This window comes from Bos mutus, chromosome 1 (assembly GCF_027580195.1).
Source record: "Bos mutus isolate GX-2022 chromosome 1, NWIPB_WYAK_1.1, whole genome shotgun sequence".
NCBI lineage: Eukaryota > Metazoa > Chordata > Mammalia > Artiodactyla > Bovidae > Bos > Bos mutus.
In genome coordinates this window covers 75,042,977-75,058,940 of record NC_091617.1, presented here as the reverse complement: position 1 = coordinate 75,058,940, position 15,964 = coordinate 75,042,977, and the positions used below count along the sequence as shown (strand labels likewise).

At 39.8% G+C, this 15,964-nt stretch overlaps 1 protein-coding gene across 2 annotated transcripts in view; it reads left to right on the top strand.

Moving 5' to 3' along the window:
- Positions 1-15,964, top strand: part of CCDC50 (coiled-coil domain containing 50) — an 83,425-nt gene that overhangs the window by 59,063 nt on the left and 8,398 nt on the right. For both annotated transcript variants that reach the window (XM_070371790.1, XM_005901192.2), the window contains 4 exons: positions 5,220-5,335; positions 10,761-10,805; positions 10,891-10,995; positions 13,618-13,697. In XM_070371790.1, the coding sequence (XP_070227891.1) occupies positions 5,220-5,335; positions 10,761-10,805; positions 10,891-10,995; positions 13,618-13,697 (346 nt within the window). The remainder of the gene's footprint in view (positions 1-5,219; positions 5,336-10,760; positions 10,806-10,890; positions 10,996-13,617; positions 13,698-15,964) is intronic.

The following is a 15,964-nucleotide window of genomic DNA, read 5'->3' as shown; positions in this document are numbered from 1 at the left end:
AGAATAAGTCTAGTTAACATCATCCCCATACTTAATTACAATTTTTTTCTTGTGATAAGAACTTTAAAGATGTATTCTCTTAGCAACCTTTAGCTGTACAGTATAATACAGTCTCCATACTGTACATTATATCCCCATGACTTATTTATTTTATAACCAGAAGTTTGTATTTTATGATTTTCTGTACCCATTTTGCCCATCCTCCAATCCCTCCTCTGACAATCACACATCTGTTCTCTGTATCTTTGGGCTCAGGATTTTTTGTTTTGTTGTTTTGTTTTAGATTCCACATATAAGTGAAATTATATATTATTTACCTTTCTCTTTATAGTCCAGCTCTCATCCATACATGACTACTGGAAAAACCAAAGCTTTGACCACACGCACCTTTGTTGGCAAAGTGATGTCTCTGCTTTTTCATATGCTGTCTAAGTTGGTCATAACTTTTCTTCCAAGGACCAAGCGTCTTTTAATTTCATGGCTGAAGTCACCAACTGCAGTGATTTTGGAGCCCCAAGAAAAGAAAGTCTGTCACTGTTCCCATTGTTTCCCCATCTATTTGCCATGAAGGGATGGGACCAGAGGCCATGATCTTAATTTGATCAGATGTTGAGTTTTAAGCCAACATTTTCACTCTCCTTTTTCACTTTAATCGAGAGACTCTCTATTTCATCTTCACTTTCTGCCATAAGGGTGGTATCATCTGTATATCTGAGGTTATTGATATTTCTCGTGGCAATCTTGATTCCAACTTGTGCTTACCTAGTCCAGCATTTCTCATGATGTATTCTGCACATAAGTTAAATAAGCAGGGTGACAATATACAGCCTTGATGTATTTGGAACCAGTCTGTTTTTCCAAGAGAGTTGGACTATAAAGAAAGCTGAGGGCCAAAGAATTGATGCTTTTGAACTGTGGTGTCGGAGAAGATTCTTGAGAGTCTCTTGTACTGCAAGGAGATCCAACCAGTCCATCCTAAAGGAAATCAGTCCTGAATATTGGAAGGATTGATGCTCAAGCTGAAACTCCAATACTTTGGTCACCTGATGCAAAGAACTGACTCATTTGAAAAGACCCTGATGCTGGGAAATATTGAAGGTGGGAGGAGAAGGGGATGACAGAGGATGAGATGGTTGGATGGCATCATCGTTTCAATGGACATGAGTTTGAGTAAGCTCCAGGAGTTGGTGATGGACAGGGAAGCATAGTGCAGTCCATGGGGTTGCAAAGAGTCAGACATGACTGAGCGACTGAACTGAACCTTTCTCTTTCTTACCTTACCTACCAAGATGCCTTCAGGGTCCATTCCTGTTTTTGTAAATGGCAAGATTTAATTTTTTTAATGACTGAATAATATTCCTCTGTGTGTGTATGTGTGTGTATAAATCTCACATTTTCTTTATCCATTTATCCATCAATGGGCACTTAGGTTGTTTCATGTCTTGGCTATTGTAAATAATAATACAGTGAACACAGGGTGTACATATCTTTGAGTTTGTATTTTCATTTCCTTCAGATAAATTCCAAAAATAGAATTACTAGATTGTATGGTGGTTCTAATTTTTTTTAAAAAAAATTTTTGAGAGACTTTTATACTGTTTTTCATAGTGGCTACACCAACTTACATTCTCACCAAGAGTGCACAAGGGTTTTCTTTTCTTCACATCCTTGCCAGCACTTGTTGCCTCTTGTCTTTTTGATAATAGTTATTCTAAAAGTGTGCCCTATGATACCTCATTGTGGCTTTGATTTGCATTTCCCTGATGATCAGTGATGTTCAGCACCTTTTCGTACCTGCTGGCCATCTGTATGTCTCCTTTGAAAAAATGTCTGTTCAGAGCCTCTGCCTATTTTTTAATCAGATTGTGTTTCTGCTATTGAGTTGTATGAGTTATTTATGCATTTTGGGTATTAACCCCTTGTCAAATATGTGATTAGTGAATATTTTCTCCCATTCTTTTTTTCTCCCATGCCTTTTTGTTTTGTTGAGCTTCCTTTGCTATGAAGAAGTTTTTTAGTTGGATGTAGTCCCACCTGCTCTTTTTACTTTTGTTTCATTTGATTTTGGTGTTGAATCCAAAAAATCATCTCTAAGATAACGTCAAGAAGCTTACTGCCTGTGTTTTCATCTAGGAGTTTTATTGTTTTGGGTCTTATGTTCAAGTATTTAATCCATTTTGAGTTAATTTTTGTGTATGGTGTAGGTAGATGGTCAAGTTTCATTCTTTTGAATATGGCTGTCCAGGTTTTGTAGCGGTATTTACTGAAGAGACTGTCCTTTCTCCATTGTGTATTCTTGTCTTCTTTGCCATAAATTAATTGACCATATATGCATCTAGGTTCTCTGTTTTGCTCCATTGATCTGTGTGTCATTCTCTCTCTCTCTTTTTTTTTTTTTTTTATTTTTGGCTGCACAACTTGCAGGATCTTAGTTCCCCAAGCAGGGATTGAACCCACACTCTCAGCAGTGAAAGCTCGGTGTTCTAACTACTGGACCCCCACAGAATTCCCATGTGTCATTCTCTTTATAGCTGCCAGGAAGTCATAAACTTAACACCCTTTCAAATCAATTAAAACTCTTCATTTTACCATTGCATTTGAATGCCTTCCAAACATCCTTGAGTGATAGTAAAGCAAAATATTTTCTTAGTTAATTGTATGGTATAGAGTAGGCGGCACAGCCATAGAGAAAGTTTAGTTCTCGAAATCTGAGTGCATTTCCACTGTATTTCTTCACTAGATGGATTACTTGAAGGAACAGGGTGTGCTCTCCCCTGTTGTCCTCATCTAAGCTTTGGACTGCTCATGGAAGTGTCATTTCCCTGTAGATGGGCATGAAGTGAAATTGTTAGTCACTCAGTAGTATCCGACTCTTTGCGACCTTATAGATTGTGGCCCACCAGGCTCCTCTGTCTGTGGAATTCCCCAGGCAAGAATACTGGAGTGGATTGCCATTCTTTTTTCCAGGGGATCTTCCCTACCCAGGGATCGAACCTAAGTCTCCTGAGTTGCAGGCAGATTCTTTACCGTCTGAGACACCAGGGGGCTCTGTAGATGGGCATATGGTACAGAAATCCATCTTGTCCATTGATTTTTCCCAATGCTTATCTAGTTCTATTTATTTTTCCCTAAAATCTTCCCTTTTAGTTACAACCAAGCTAATCATAACTCAAGGAGGTTTATCTACTCTTGGGAGTGAGTATGCCACTGTTTCCTGATTGTTTCCAACAACTTGGAAATCTGCATTAAAACTAGCCCAGCCAGCATAAGATCTGGAAGCTCTAAAGATGATGTGAAGTTGAGTAGTTTCCATATTTTGTGTTAGCTGGTGCTAATCAAGCCTAACCTAAGAAACCCAGGTTCACTAGTCTTCACTTGTGGTAAGGCAGATGAGCCTGTGGCTTTTGGTTTTACCACAGTGCTGGATTTAAAGCTCTATAAGAGGCTGCACCAGATAAGTAAACTCTTCATTTGCCCAGAATTTAGTTGTATTTTTTTCCTTTACATTTTCCTCTTTTATTTAAAGCAAGTGAATCATAAAGTAAGGCATTTTGATAAAAATTATGTTCATGTACAGTTAATTTGATGGACATAATACACTAGTAGTTCCAGAGGTGATACAACCAGTCCATCCTAAAGGAGACCAGTCTGGGTGTTCATTGGAAGGACTGATGCTGAAGCTGAAACTCCAATACTTTGGTCACCTCATGCGAGGAGTTGACTCATTGGAAAAGACCCTGATGCTGGGAGGGATTGGGGGCAGGAGAAGAAAGTGATGACAGAGGATGAGATGGCTGGATGGCATCACCAACTTGATGCACATGAGTTTGGGTGAACTCTGGGAGTTGTTGATGGACAGGGAGGCCAGGCTTGCTGCAGTTCATAGGGTCACAAAGAGTCGGACACGACTGAGCGACTGAACTGAACTGAACAAAAGCCAGATCTCACCCACACTACATGTATTAGAATCTCAGGGGTTTGGGTTAAAAATGTTCACGTGTATTTAAAGTATTCCAAGTGATTCTGATGTATAGACATGATTGAGAACCACTAATATAAAGAAATAGACAACTAGGAGTAAATTACTTTTCCTCCCTTCAGTGACACAGTTACTGAAAGTCACTGTTCCAGATGGTTAATCTTGTTCACTGCATAAAACATTTTTATTATTTTTGAAAATAATATATTGTTGAATACATTGTTGAAAAATTGTAATTTATAAAGGATAACAAGAGGGCAATACACACAATTTTGGAATAACCATTAGCATTCACCACCTAAGAGTTATAAAAGGAATATATGCTGCCCTAGTGGCTCAGATGGTAAAGAATCTGCCTGCAATGATTCTTTATGATTCTTTCATGTAGGAAACTTGGATTTGATCTCTGGGTCAGGGAAGACACCCTGGAGAAGGGAATGGCAACCTACTTACCAGTACTCTTGACTGGAGAATCTCCTAGACAGAGGAGCCTGTTGGGCTACAGTCCATGGGGTCACAAAGAGTTGGACATGACCGAGTGACTAACACACATAACATTTCAAAGTAAAAAGTCAAAGATCCCTACTAGTCTCCATGTTCCTTTCTCCTCAGAGCAAATAAAACTCTCAAGGTCATGTGCTCTCTGACATTTCACTTAAGTTATATCCTCCTTAAAATTTAAGAACATTAAACTGATCAGAGCGCTGAGAGAGATCTAAAGCAAGTGAATTTGGAGACCATCAGAGCAAAACCCAGGGCACGGCCACAGAACTCCCAGGCGATGCTGTTTCTGTTCCCTCTGAAGTAAGGTGTGCAAGGCTGAGGCAGAAAAATGCAAAGCCTCTCAGCTCTTCCAGCCTTGACAACTTAGTCTCTTCAGAATTCCAACTAACTTTCTTTTCTCTAAATTCTTTTTATTTCAGGGACTTAATCTTTTTTCACTTCCTGTTTTACAAAACCTTCACTTACAGTTCTTTGTATGGTTTACTTCTGTTGGAGAAACCAAGAGGCAGTTTTTACCCGGCAGGTTTGGGCGGGTAACTGTGTTTAAATGTGTGGATTACCTGTATCTCCTCTCCCATGCCTAGGGGAAACAGTCATTTCCATCACACCCTACACTGAATTTTAGAGTCGATGCAGTATTGTCACAGTTAGATACTGAAGACAAACTTCCTTTTCTTAAGTGTTGCAGCTTCTCATGAAATTACTCAATAGCCTTATTGCACTGACTTTTTTCTAGGAATGAAGCCCAGAGTGATGAAAGAAGCAGTTTCTACGCCATCACGAGTGACCCACAGAGATCAGGAATGGTATGATGCTGAAATTGCCAGAAAACTTCAAGAAGAAGAAATTTTGGTGAGCAGAATTTAACACAAGATTTTAGGTGAATCAGGTTTTTTTGTGAATTAAATCAACCTTGACATTTACATAATAGGTGTTTTAGTCCTTTCTGTTGAGAAACTGATACGTTTTTTTTATGGATGCAAAAACCAAAACAACAGGAATAAAGTGTCCAGTTTAATTCATTGAGTAAGCAGTCAGTTCAGTTCAGTCCATTTGCTCAGTCGTGTCTGACTTTTTGTGACCCCGTAGACTGCAGCACGCCAGGCCTCCCTGTCTATCACCAATTCCCAGAGCTTACTCAAACTCATGTCAATTGAGTTGGTGATGCCATCCAACAATCTTGTCCTCTGTTGTCCTCAGGGTTGTTTCAAATGAGTCAGTTCTTCAATCAGGTGGCCAAAGTATTGGAGTTTCAGCTTCAACATCAGTCCTTCCAATGAATATTCAGGACTGATTTCCTTTAGGATGGACTGGTTGGATCTCCTTGCAGTCCAAGGAACTCTCAAGAGTCTTCTCCAACACCACAGTTCAAAAGCATCAGTTCTTCAGTGCTCAGCTTTCTTTATAACCCAAATTTCACATCCATACATGACTACTGGAAAGACCATAGCTTTGACTAGATGGACCTTTGCTGGCAAAGGGATGTCTCTGCTTTATAATATGCTGTCTAGGTTGGTCATAACTTTCCTTGCAATGAGTAAGCATCTTTTAATTTCATGGCTGCAGTCGCCATCTGCAGTGATTTTGGAGCCCAAAATGGTAAAGTCTGACACTGTTTCCACTGTTTCCCCATCTATTTCCCATGAAGTGATGGGACCGGATGTCATGATCTTAGTTTTCTGAAAGTTGAGCTTTAAGCCAACTTTTTCACTCTCCTCTTTCACTTTCATCAAGAGCCTTTTTACAGTTCCTCTTCACTTTCTGCCATAAGGGTGGTGTCATCTGCATATCTGAAGTTACTGCTGTTTCTCCTAGCATTTTGATTCCAGCTTGTGCTTCCTCCAGCCCAGAATTTCTCATGATGTACTCTGCATATTAGTTAAATAAGCAGGGTGACAATATATAGCCTTGATGTACTCCTTTTCCTATTTGGAACCAGTCTGTTGTTCTAAGTCCAGTTCTAACTGTTGTGGCCTGACCTGCATAGGTTTCTCAAGAGGCAAGTCAGGTGGTCTAGTATTCCCATCTCTTTCACAGTTTTCCACAGTTTATTGTGATCCACACAGTCAAAGGCTTAGACATAGTCAATAAAGCAGAAATAGATGTTTTCCTAGAACTCTCTTCCTTTTTTGATGATCCAGAGGATGTTGGCAATTTGCTCTCTGGTTCCTCTGCCTTTTCTAAAACCAGCTTGAACATCTGGAAGTTCACGGTTCACATATTGCTGAAGCCTGGCTTAGAGAATTTTGAACATTACTTTACTAGTGTGTGAGATGAGTGCAATTGTGTGGTAGTTTGAGCATTCTTTGGCATTGCCTTTCTTTGGGATTGGAATGAAAACAAACCTTTTCCAGTCCTGTGGCCACTGCTGAGGTTTCCAAATTTGCTGCATACTGAGTGCAGCACTTTCCCAGCATCATCTTTCAGGATTTGAAATAGCTCACCTGGAATTCCATCACCTCCACTAACTGTTTGTAGTGATGCTTTCTAAGGCCCACTTGACTTCACATTCCAGGATGTCTGGCTCTAGGTGAGTGATCACCCCGTCGTGATTAACTGGATCATGATGATCTTTTTTTGTACAGTTCTTCTTTGTATTCTTGCCACCTCTTCTTAATATCTTCTTCTTTTAGTTCCCTACCATTTCTGTCCTTTATTGGGCCCATCTTTGCATGAAGTGTTCCCTTGGCATCTCTAATTTTCTTGAAGAGATCTCTAGTCTTTCCCATTCTATTGTTTTCCTCTATAACTTTACACTGATCACTGAGGAATGCTTTCTTATCTTTCCTTGCTATTCTTTGGAACTCTGCATTCAAATGGGTATATCTTTCCTTTTCTCCTTTGCTTTTCACTTCCCTTCTTTTCACAGCTATTTGTAAGGCCTTCTCAGACAGCCATTTTGCTTTTTTGCATTTCTTTTTCTTGGGGATGGTCTTGATCCCTGTCTCCTGTACAGTGTCACGAACCTCCGTCCATAGTGTATCAGGCACTCTATCAAATCTTTCAGAGATGGCAGTGGCAACCCACTCCAGTACTCTTGCCTGGAAAATCCCATGGACAGATGAATGTGGTAGGCTGCAGTCCATGGGGTCGCTAAGAGTCGGATACGACTGAGCGACTTCACTTTCACTTTTCACTTTTATGCATTGGAAAAAGAAATGGCAACCCACGCTAGTGTTTATGCCTGGAGAATTTCAGGGATGGCGGAGCCTGGTGGGCTGCCCTCTATGGGGTCGCACAGAGTCAGACACGACTGAAGCAACTTAGCCGCAGCATCTATCAGATCTAGTCCCTTAAATCTATTTCTCACTTCCACTGTATAATCATAAGGGATTTGATTTAGGTCATAGCTGAATGGCCTAGTGGTTTTCCCCACTTTCTTCAATTTAATTCAGAATTTGGCAATAAGGAGTTCATGATCTGAGCCACATTCAGCTCCTGGTCTTGTTTTTGCTGAATGTATAGAGCTTCTCCTTCTTTGGCTGCAAAGAATATAATTAATCATCAGGGTCTTTTCAAATGAGTCAGCTCTTCGCATCAGGTGGCCAAAGTTTTGGAGTTTCAGCTTCAACATCAGTCCTTCCAATGAATATTCAGACTGATTTCCTTTCGGGTGGACTTGTTGGAACTCCTTGTAGTCCAAGGGACTCTCAAGAGTCTTCTCCAACATCACAGTTCAAAAGCATCAATTGTTTGGCGCTCAGCTTTCTTTATAGACCAACTCTTACATCCATACATGACTACTGGAAAAACCATAGCCTTGACTAGACGAACCTTTGTTGGCAAAGTAATGTCTCTGTTTTTTAATATGCTGTCTAGCTTGGTCATGTAATTAGAGATACCAAGGGAACATTTCATGCAAAGATGGGCTCAATAAAGGACAGAAATGGTATGGACCTAACAGAAGCAGAAGATTATAAGAGGAGATGGCAAGAATACAAAGAAGAACTGTACAAAAAAGATCTTCATGACCAAGATAATCGCAGTGGTGTGATCACTCACCTAGAGCCAGACATCCTGGAATGTGAAGTCAAGTGGGCCTTAGAAAGCATCACTACAAACAAAGCTAGTGGAGGTTATGGAATTCCAGTTGAGCTATTTCAAATCCTGAAAGATGATGCTGTGAAAGTGCTACACTCATTATGCCAGCAAATTTGGAAACCTCAGCAGTGGCCACAGGACTGGAAAAGGTCCGTTTTCATTCCAATCCCAAAGAAAGGCAATGCCAAAGAATGCTCAAACTACCACACAGTTGCACTCATCTCACACACGAGTAATGTTCAAAATTCTCCAAGCCAGGCTTCAGCAATACGTGAACCGTGAACTTCCAGATGTTCAAGCTGGTTTTAGAAAAGGCAGAGGAACCAGAGAGCAAATTGCCAACATCCTCTGGATCATCAAAAAAGGAAGAGAGTTCTAGGAAAACATCTATTTCTGCTTTATTGACTATGTCTAAGCCTTTGACTGTGTGGATCACAATAAACTGTGGAAAACTGTGAAAGAGATGGGAATACTAGACCACCTGACTTGCCTCTTGAGAAACCTATGCAGGTCAGGCCACAACAGTTAGAACTGGACTTAGAACAACAGACTGGTTCCAAATAGGAAAAGGAGTACATCAAGGCTGTATATTGTCCTCCTGTTTATTTAACTAATATGCAGAGTACATCATGAGAAATGGTTGGCTGGAAGAAGCACAAGCTGGAATCAAGATTGCCGGGAGAAATATCAATAACCTTAGGTATGCAGATGACACCACCCTTACGGCAGAAAGTGAAGAGGAACTGTAAAAAGGCTCTTGATGAAAGTGAAAGAGGAGAGTGAAAAAGTTGGCTTAAAGCTCAACATTCAGAAAACGAAGATCATCGCATCTGGTCCCATCACTTCATGGGAAATAGATGGGGAAACAGTGGAAACAGTGTCAGACTTTATCATTTTGGTCTCCAAAATCACTACAGATGGCGACTGCAGCCATGAAATTAAAAGACGCTTACTCCTTGGAAGAAAAGTTATGATCAACCTAGATAGCATATTGAAAAACAGAGACATTACTTTGCCAACAAAGGTCCGTCTAATCAAGGCTATGGTTTTTCCAGTAGTCATGTATGGATGTGAGAGTTGGACTGTGAAGAAAGCTGAGCGCCAAAGAATTGATGCTTTTGAACTGTGGTGTTGGAGAAGACTCTTGAGAGTCCCTTGGACTGCAAGGAGATCCAACCAGTCTATTCTGAAGGAGATCAGCCCTGGGTGTTCTTTGGAAGGACTGTTGCTAAAGCTGAAACTCCAGTACTTTGGCCACCTCATGCGAAGAGTTGACTCATTGGAAAAGACTCTGAAAAGAGGGATTGGGGGCAAGAGGAGAAGGGGAGGACAGAGGATGAGATGGCTGGATGGCATCACCGACTTGATGGACATGAGTTTAAGTGAACTCCAGGAGATGATGATGGACAGGGAGGCCTGGCGTGCTGCGATTCATGGGGTCACAAAGAGTCAGACACGACTGAGCAACTGAACTGAATTGAACTGCAGTTGGTCATAACTTTTCTTCCAACGAGTAAGCGTCTTTTTAATTTCATGGCCACATTTACCATCTGTAGTGATTTTGGAGCCCCAAAAAATTAAGTCTGCCACTGTTTGTACTGTTTCTCCATCTATTTGTCATGAAGTGATGGGACTGGATGCCATGGTTTGTTTTCTGAATGTTGAGCTCTAAGCCAACTTTTTCACTCTCCTCTTTATTATGCAGTGTATAATATGGTAAAAATAGACCCTGTTCTGGCTAATTAGTGCCAGGAGCAATATCAGTATCCTCAGATATGCAGATGAACTGACCTGAAAGACCTGTCCCACCAGATTTTCTGGAGCACAGAGTGCCTTACTCTACCCTGAGCTCCCTCAGGTTGTGTTGCAGGTCAGCAGCTGCCACGGTGCAGGGTTTAGTCTTTACAGGGGCAGATGGTGCATGCCCTATTTGTTCAGTCGTTGGCAACAATCTTGGCATGTTTCAGCTTGTAGTTGACTATATATATATATGTATAATGGAATACTGTTCAGCTATGAAAATGAGGAAATCCTTCTGTGCAACAGGCTCTGTGACTGAACTGAACTGGCTAATCAAAGTATACAAACTGATTGTCGTCTTCAGGGATGTTGATCACAATTAGTTTCAAATACCAGGGTTCTTTTTTTTTTGTTTTTTAATGTAAGCTTTTTTTCTTTCCAATGGCCAACTAGATTCCAGTTAAATTATACTTTTTTTGTATTTTCTGTACCATAGGCTACCCAGGTGGACATGAGAGCAGCTCAGGTTGCTCAGGATGAGGTGCGTGCATGTTAATTTGTTTAGCCATTATCCTTTGGAAATATCCCAGTAATTTTCTACTTACAGCTTTGCAATTTTTGTTTAGGAAATTGCTAGACTTCTAATGGCTGAAGAAAAGAAAGCTTACAAGAAAGCCAGGGAGCGGGAGAAATCATCTTTGGACAAAAGAAAGCATGACCCTGAGTGGAAGGTAGAGTCTGTTTGTTTTTAAAGAGAAATACAGGTAAAACTGTAATGGGGAGTCCTCTTCCAAGGTAAGCTCAAAGATATATTTAGGGCATATAAATTATCTGTCTCTCGTGTGAATCTGACTTATACACAATGGAGTATTACTCAGCAATTAAAAAGAATACATTTGAATCAGTTCTAATGAGGTGGATGAAACTGGAGCCTATTATACAGAGTGAAGTAAGCCAGAAGGAAAAACACCAATACAGTATACTAACGCATATATATGGAATTTAGAAAGATGGTAACAATAACCCAGTGAACGAGACAGCAAAAGAGACAGTGATGTATAGAACAGTCTTATGGACTCTGTGGGAGAGGGAGAGGGTGGGAAGATTTGGGAGAATGGCATTGAAACGTGTAAAATATCATGTATGAAACGAGATGCCAGTCCAGGTTCGATGCACAATACTGGACGCTTGGGGCTAGTGCACTGGGACGACCCAGAGGGATGGTATGGGGAGGGAGGAGGGAGGAGGGTTCAGGATGGGGAGCACATGTATACCTGTGGTGGATTCATTTTGATATTTGGCAAAACTAATAAAATTATGTAAAGTTTAAAAATTAAATAAAATTTAAAAAAAAAAGTTGTTTCACCATGAAAAATCATATTGAATTCTTGAAAGTAACTATGTAAAGAAGTTACTTATGAGGCTGAAAAACTCATTTCCTTCATTTTAAGACCTACCGAGAGGTAGGTGCCTATGGCCACAAGCAGACATAGTTTTTTCTGCTTGCCTTCTAGGAAAATACAGTGTTTTCCACATGCTCTTAAATTTCCACAGGGGCCTTTCCCTCTTCTTTGAACTTTTCTGTTTGCTTATATTGTCCTTCCTTCTTGATCCTATGCCAGCTGTCTCTCTTGCCTTTGGCATCACTTGATCCATGGCAGATGGACAGCCATTCTTATCACCAGCCATCATTGCTTATGAAACTATCTACTATGAGCTTCAATTGTTACTTCTTCTCGTTAATCATAAATAGTAGAGACAAAATAGTGACTGCTGTTCATTCTGACATAGTCTAATTATTGTATGTGGTGACTGCAAGTTTAGGTGAACAGATCTTATTCATTAGTTTCTTTGTGCAAAGCATGATTCTGGCCTTACTGGGAGAGACAAAGATAGATTTTCCTCAGAATAATGTATAATGTTGGGAAGAAGACAGACTATAGACAGCTAACAAATGTGAGGTCAAGCTGGCTGAAAAATGCATAATGGAAAAACAAAAGGAGCTGGAGTGATGATTTATACTGTAAAGGCTTTTAGGGAGGCAGTCTGTACTGGGCTGGAAGGATGCAACCAGGTGTGTATCCATGATATGGTTGAGTTTGCGCTCCATTCTTCTCCTCCCCGCTTCCCTCCCTCTCAAACAAAATCCTTCCTTGGGCCGCTGGTCCTGTCACAGTCTCGGCATATGTTTTGAGAAAAACGAAGAGAAAGTATTGTAATAGTATTTCTCTACTGTTGCCTATTGCTCAGTTGTGAATCCAAAAGCAAATGAAAATATTATTTCCACGTTGTCTATTTACCCTGTTCGTAATTCAGGATTTCTCCAAACAGACATATATCATTTTCATAGAAGGCTTCCCAAATGCTCTTGTTACTTAAATTAAGCTGCAAGTAATTGCCCAAGAGTTCCTCAAGTTCTTTGTTAACTCAGCTATGCTGGAAGTAGGTATTTTTAAAGATTACACATCAGGAAGGGAAGAGGAAGAAGGTCACATTTCTAGCAAGCATCAGGACTTCTGATATTTTTAGATTCTGTCAGTGGGGCTGGAGTTGTTTCTAGAAAAGTTGGCATGAATATGCCTTATTTCTGGGCTTGAAAGTTATCATCCCTAAGTCAGATGTTAAGAAACAAGTTTAATAGCATGAAGCTGGATTCCATAGACTCTGGGAGTCCTCCAGTTCTGTTACTGAACCAAACTTGGATCTGCTCGCTCTTGCACAGTAAAGCAAATCTACTGATATTCCGGGTTGTGGTGAAGGAAAGTGTAGCGTTTATTGTAAGGCTCCATACATGCAGTCAGTGACAGCTAGTACTCAAAAGGCCCGAACTCCCCGGTGGGTTTCAGGAAAGCATTTTTAAGAGATCTGGAGACTATGTGCTTGTGGTCATCAGGTAGTTCACGTCTTCCATTTGGTGGGGGTTTTCACATCTGTAAAACCACTTAGGAAGTGAGCACCGTATACTTTTATCTAAGTACTTCATAAAAGAGCTGAAGCAGAGGATATGGGGGAGGGGAAGGCTTGAGATTCATGCTCAGTTACAGTTCTTGTCAGCTGCCATGCAGCTGCCTTGTTACTAATGGGTGACCAAGCGCATCTCTGTGGTAGAGCCTGTTTGTGAGGGTTTAGTCCACTCATCTGGTTGTACTGATAACCTGTAACACTCTTTCATAACTACAATTTTCTGGTCTCTAAGTGACTGTTTAAAAATATTTTATGTTGCTAAGCTAGGCGTAAGTAACCTAAAATTATGAAAGGAGAGTTTGACATTATTTAGATAATCTATAAATCTAATCTTTCTCTGTTTGCTGTTTTCTGTGTGTGTGTGTGTGTGTGTTTTCTTTCCCCCTTAGCCCAAAACAGCTAAATCAGCCCACTCAAAGTCAAAAGAGAGTGATGAGCCTCACCGTTCTAAGAATGACAGACCAGCACGGTAAGATGACACCTGAAAAGGGGAGTGTGGATCTTGACCTTGGGGTGAGCAAGAGATATTGGCTGCCTGAAAAGAGTGTTTGTTCATTGGAGAGGAGATCCAGAAATCTGCAGTTGTGAGGTGGTATCAAGTCTTGCAGGATTATTTTTAAGCTTTGTTTTCTGTTTTAAATTGTGTTGAACAAGTCAAGTCAGGAAAATGGGGAATTTTACAGAAGCTGAGGTAAGGAGAGATGCACTTTTTTGTTAGGACCAGTTCTTATCTCTGGAGTCACTGAATTGACTGCCCTCAGCTAAGAAGGGATGAGATTTAACCATTTTCGTAAGTAAAATCTCAGGTTTTAAATGTTCACTGAGTTCCATGATCACACGGGTGTGTGCATGACATTTACACATGTCTAAATTCATTTCCATGTGAGTCTCAGTGTCCTAGGCAAATGCTCATTTCAGGCATTGCAGACTGTTCTTCATCCCACAACAACAGGTAGCTGTGGCTACAGCATATGTATACTTTCTAACTTCTCTCAGGCAGTCTGGGGTCATGGTTATGGAGGAACTGCTACTTTTCCACTGCAAATTGTCAACATTTAAGTCTTTGGGAAGCAACCTTTATTTTTTCTTTATTGCTTTCTGTTGCTTTTCAAGGGAAAACTGATGGGAAGAGGAAGAGCGAATGTTAAATACAAAAAGACAAAAGTAACACTAAATCTAACATTTGAAAACTCTAAATTATTGAAACTTTATACAGTATTTTGGTCCTGATTATTAATAATATATTTACTAATTATAAAGTATAAGTTTTATGACATTAAAAAATATACACTCTTGTTGTCACTCATTGCTCACGCTTTAACTACTAGACTTATTTCCTTAAATAGAGTATATTTAGTGTTCTTGAAAAGCCATACTCTATTTTTAAACCCACGGGCTTTCAGAAGATAATTGTAAGACTTTTAGGGCACAGTAGTGTACTTTGTTTGCTGCTGCTGCTGCTAAGTTGCTTCAGTCGTGTCCAACTCTGTGCGACCCCAGAGATGGCAGCCCACTAGGCTCCCCCGTCCCTGGGATTCTCCAGGCAAGAACACTGGAGTGGGTTGCCATTTCCTTCTCCAATGCATGAAAGTGAAAAGTCAAAGTGAAGTTGCTCAGTCGTGTCCGACTCCTAGCGACCCTATGGACTGCAGCCCACCAGGCTCCTCCATCCATGGGATTTTCCAGGCGAGAGTACTGGAGTGGGGTGCCATTGCCTTCTCTAATTGTGTACACTTGCTGCTGCTTATAGCTTTTAGTTACACACACGCCAAATGTCTTTTAAAGCAAATTTTAGGTTTAGTTCAGCTTTATTTATATCCCTGTACAACATCCAAGTAAAATAAGAACTAATCTGTTTTCAGTAGATAAATAGGTAGGTGTTGCTTATTAAGCCTTTTTTTTTTTAAATAAAGGGAATTAAAATCATCTTTAGAGTTATTTTGCAGCCTTTGAAGTCCTTGACTTTTTAGAACACCAGTATTTTTGACAGCATGTGATAGAACAGTCTGAAACGTCTATTTAAAGGATTTAAATTGAAAACAACTTTCTGAAATGTAATGGGTTCTCTTAAAAATATTTGATATATTGAAAACAAATAATCAAATGATCCTGTGTTAAAACTGGCCATTGTAAATCAGTGAAAAGTGGCCTATGACTAGTAAAACTGAAGTCATTTTTTGACTTAAGAGGAATATTTGTCTTTAACGATTAAAATAAAAATTTTACTTTTTAATCAAAAATAAAATACTAAAAGAAAAAAATATCTTTCTTTGCAGAAAGACTATATATATGGCAAAACAAAATGAATAAGAATTTTATGAAACCTGTGTTTTTATAGTTAAAACTTATAGCTTACGATCTTATTATAGATAAGTTGTACAGTTAATGTTAGAACGTATGCTTTGTTAACGTTAGATTCTGTGGTTTCCTCTTTCACATTTAATCATGGTGGAAGATGAGTTAACCATTTGTACAGAAAGAGATGGTTTCCAGGATTGAGAAACTTGGTGCTAGTTCAAGGTGTTTACTTCACTGTAGTACTAATAGTGGTACAGGGGAAACAGATTCTCATGTAGAGCTTGTAACAGTCGTGGTTAAAAGTCATTTTCATTGTCCATTAAAGATTTCTACTCTGAAAAACAGAAAACTAGTTGGCAATCTGAATTAATTCCAATTCTTTGTAATTGGAAAAAGTTTAACCTAAGTTCTAAACTGTTTTAACAGTTTAAGATTTTA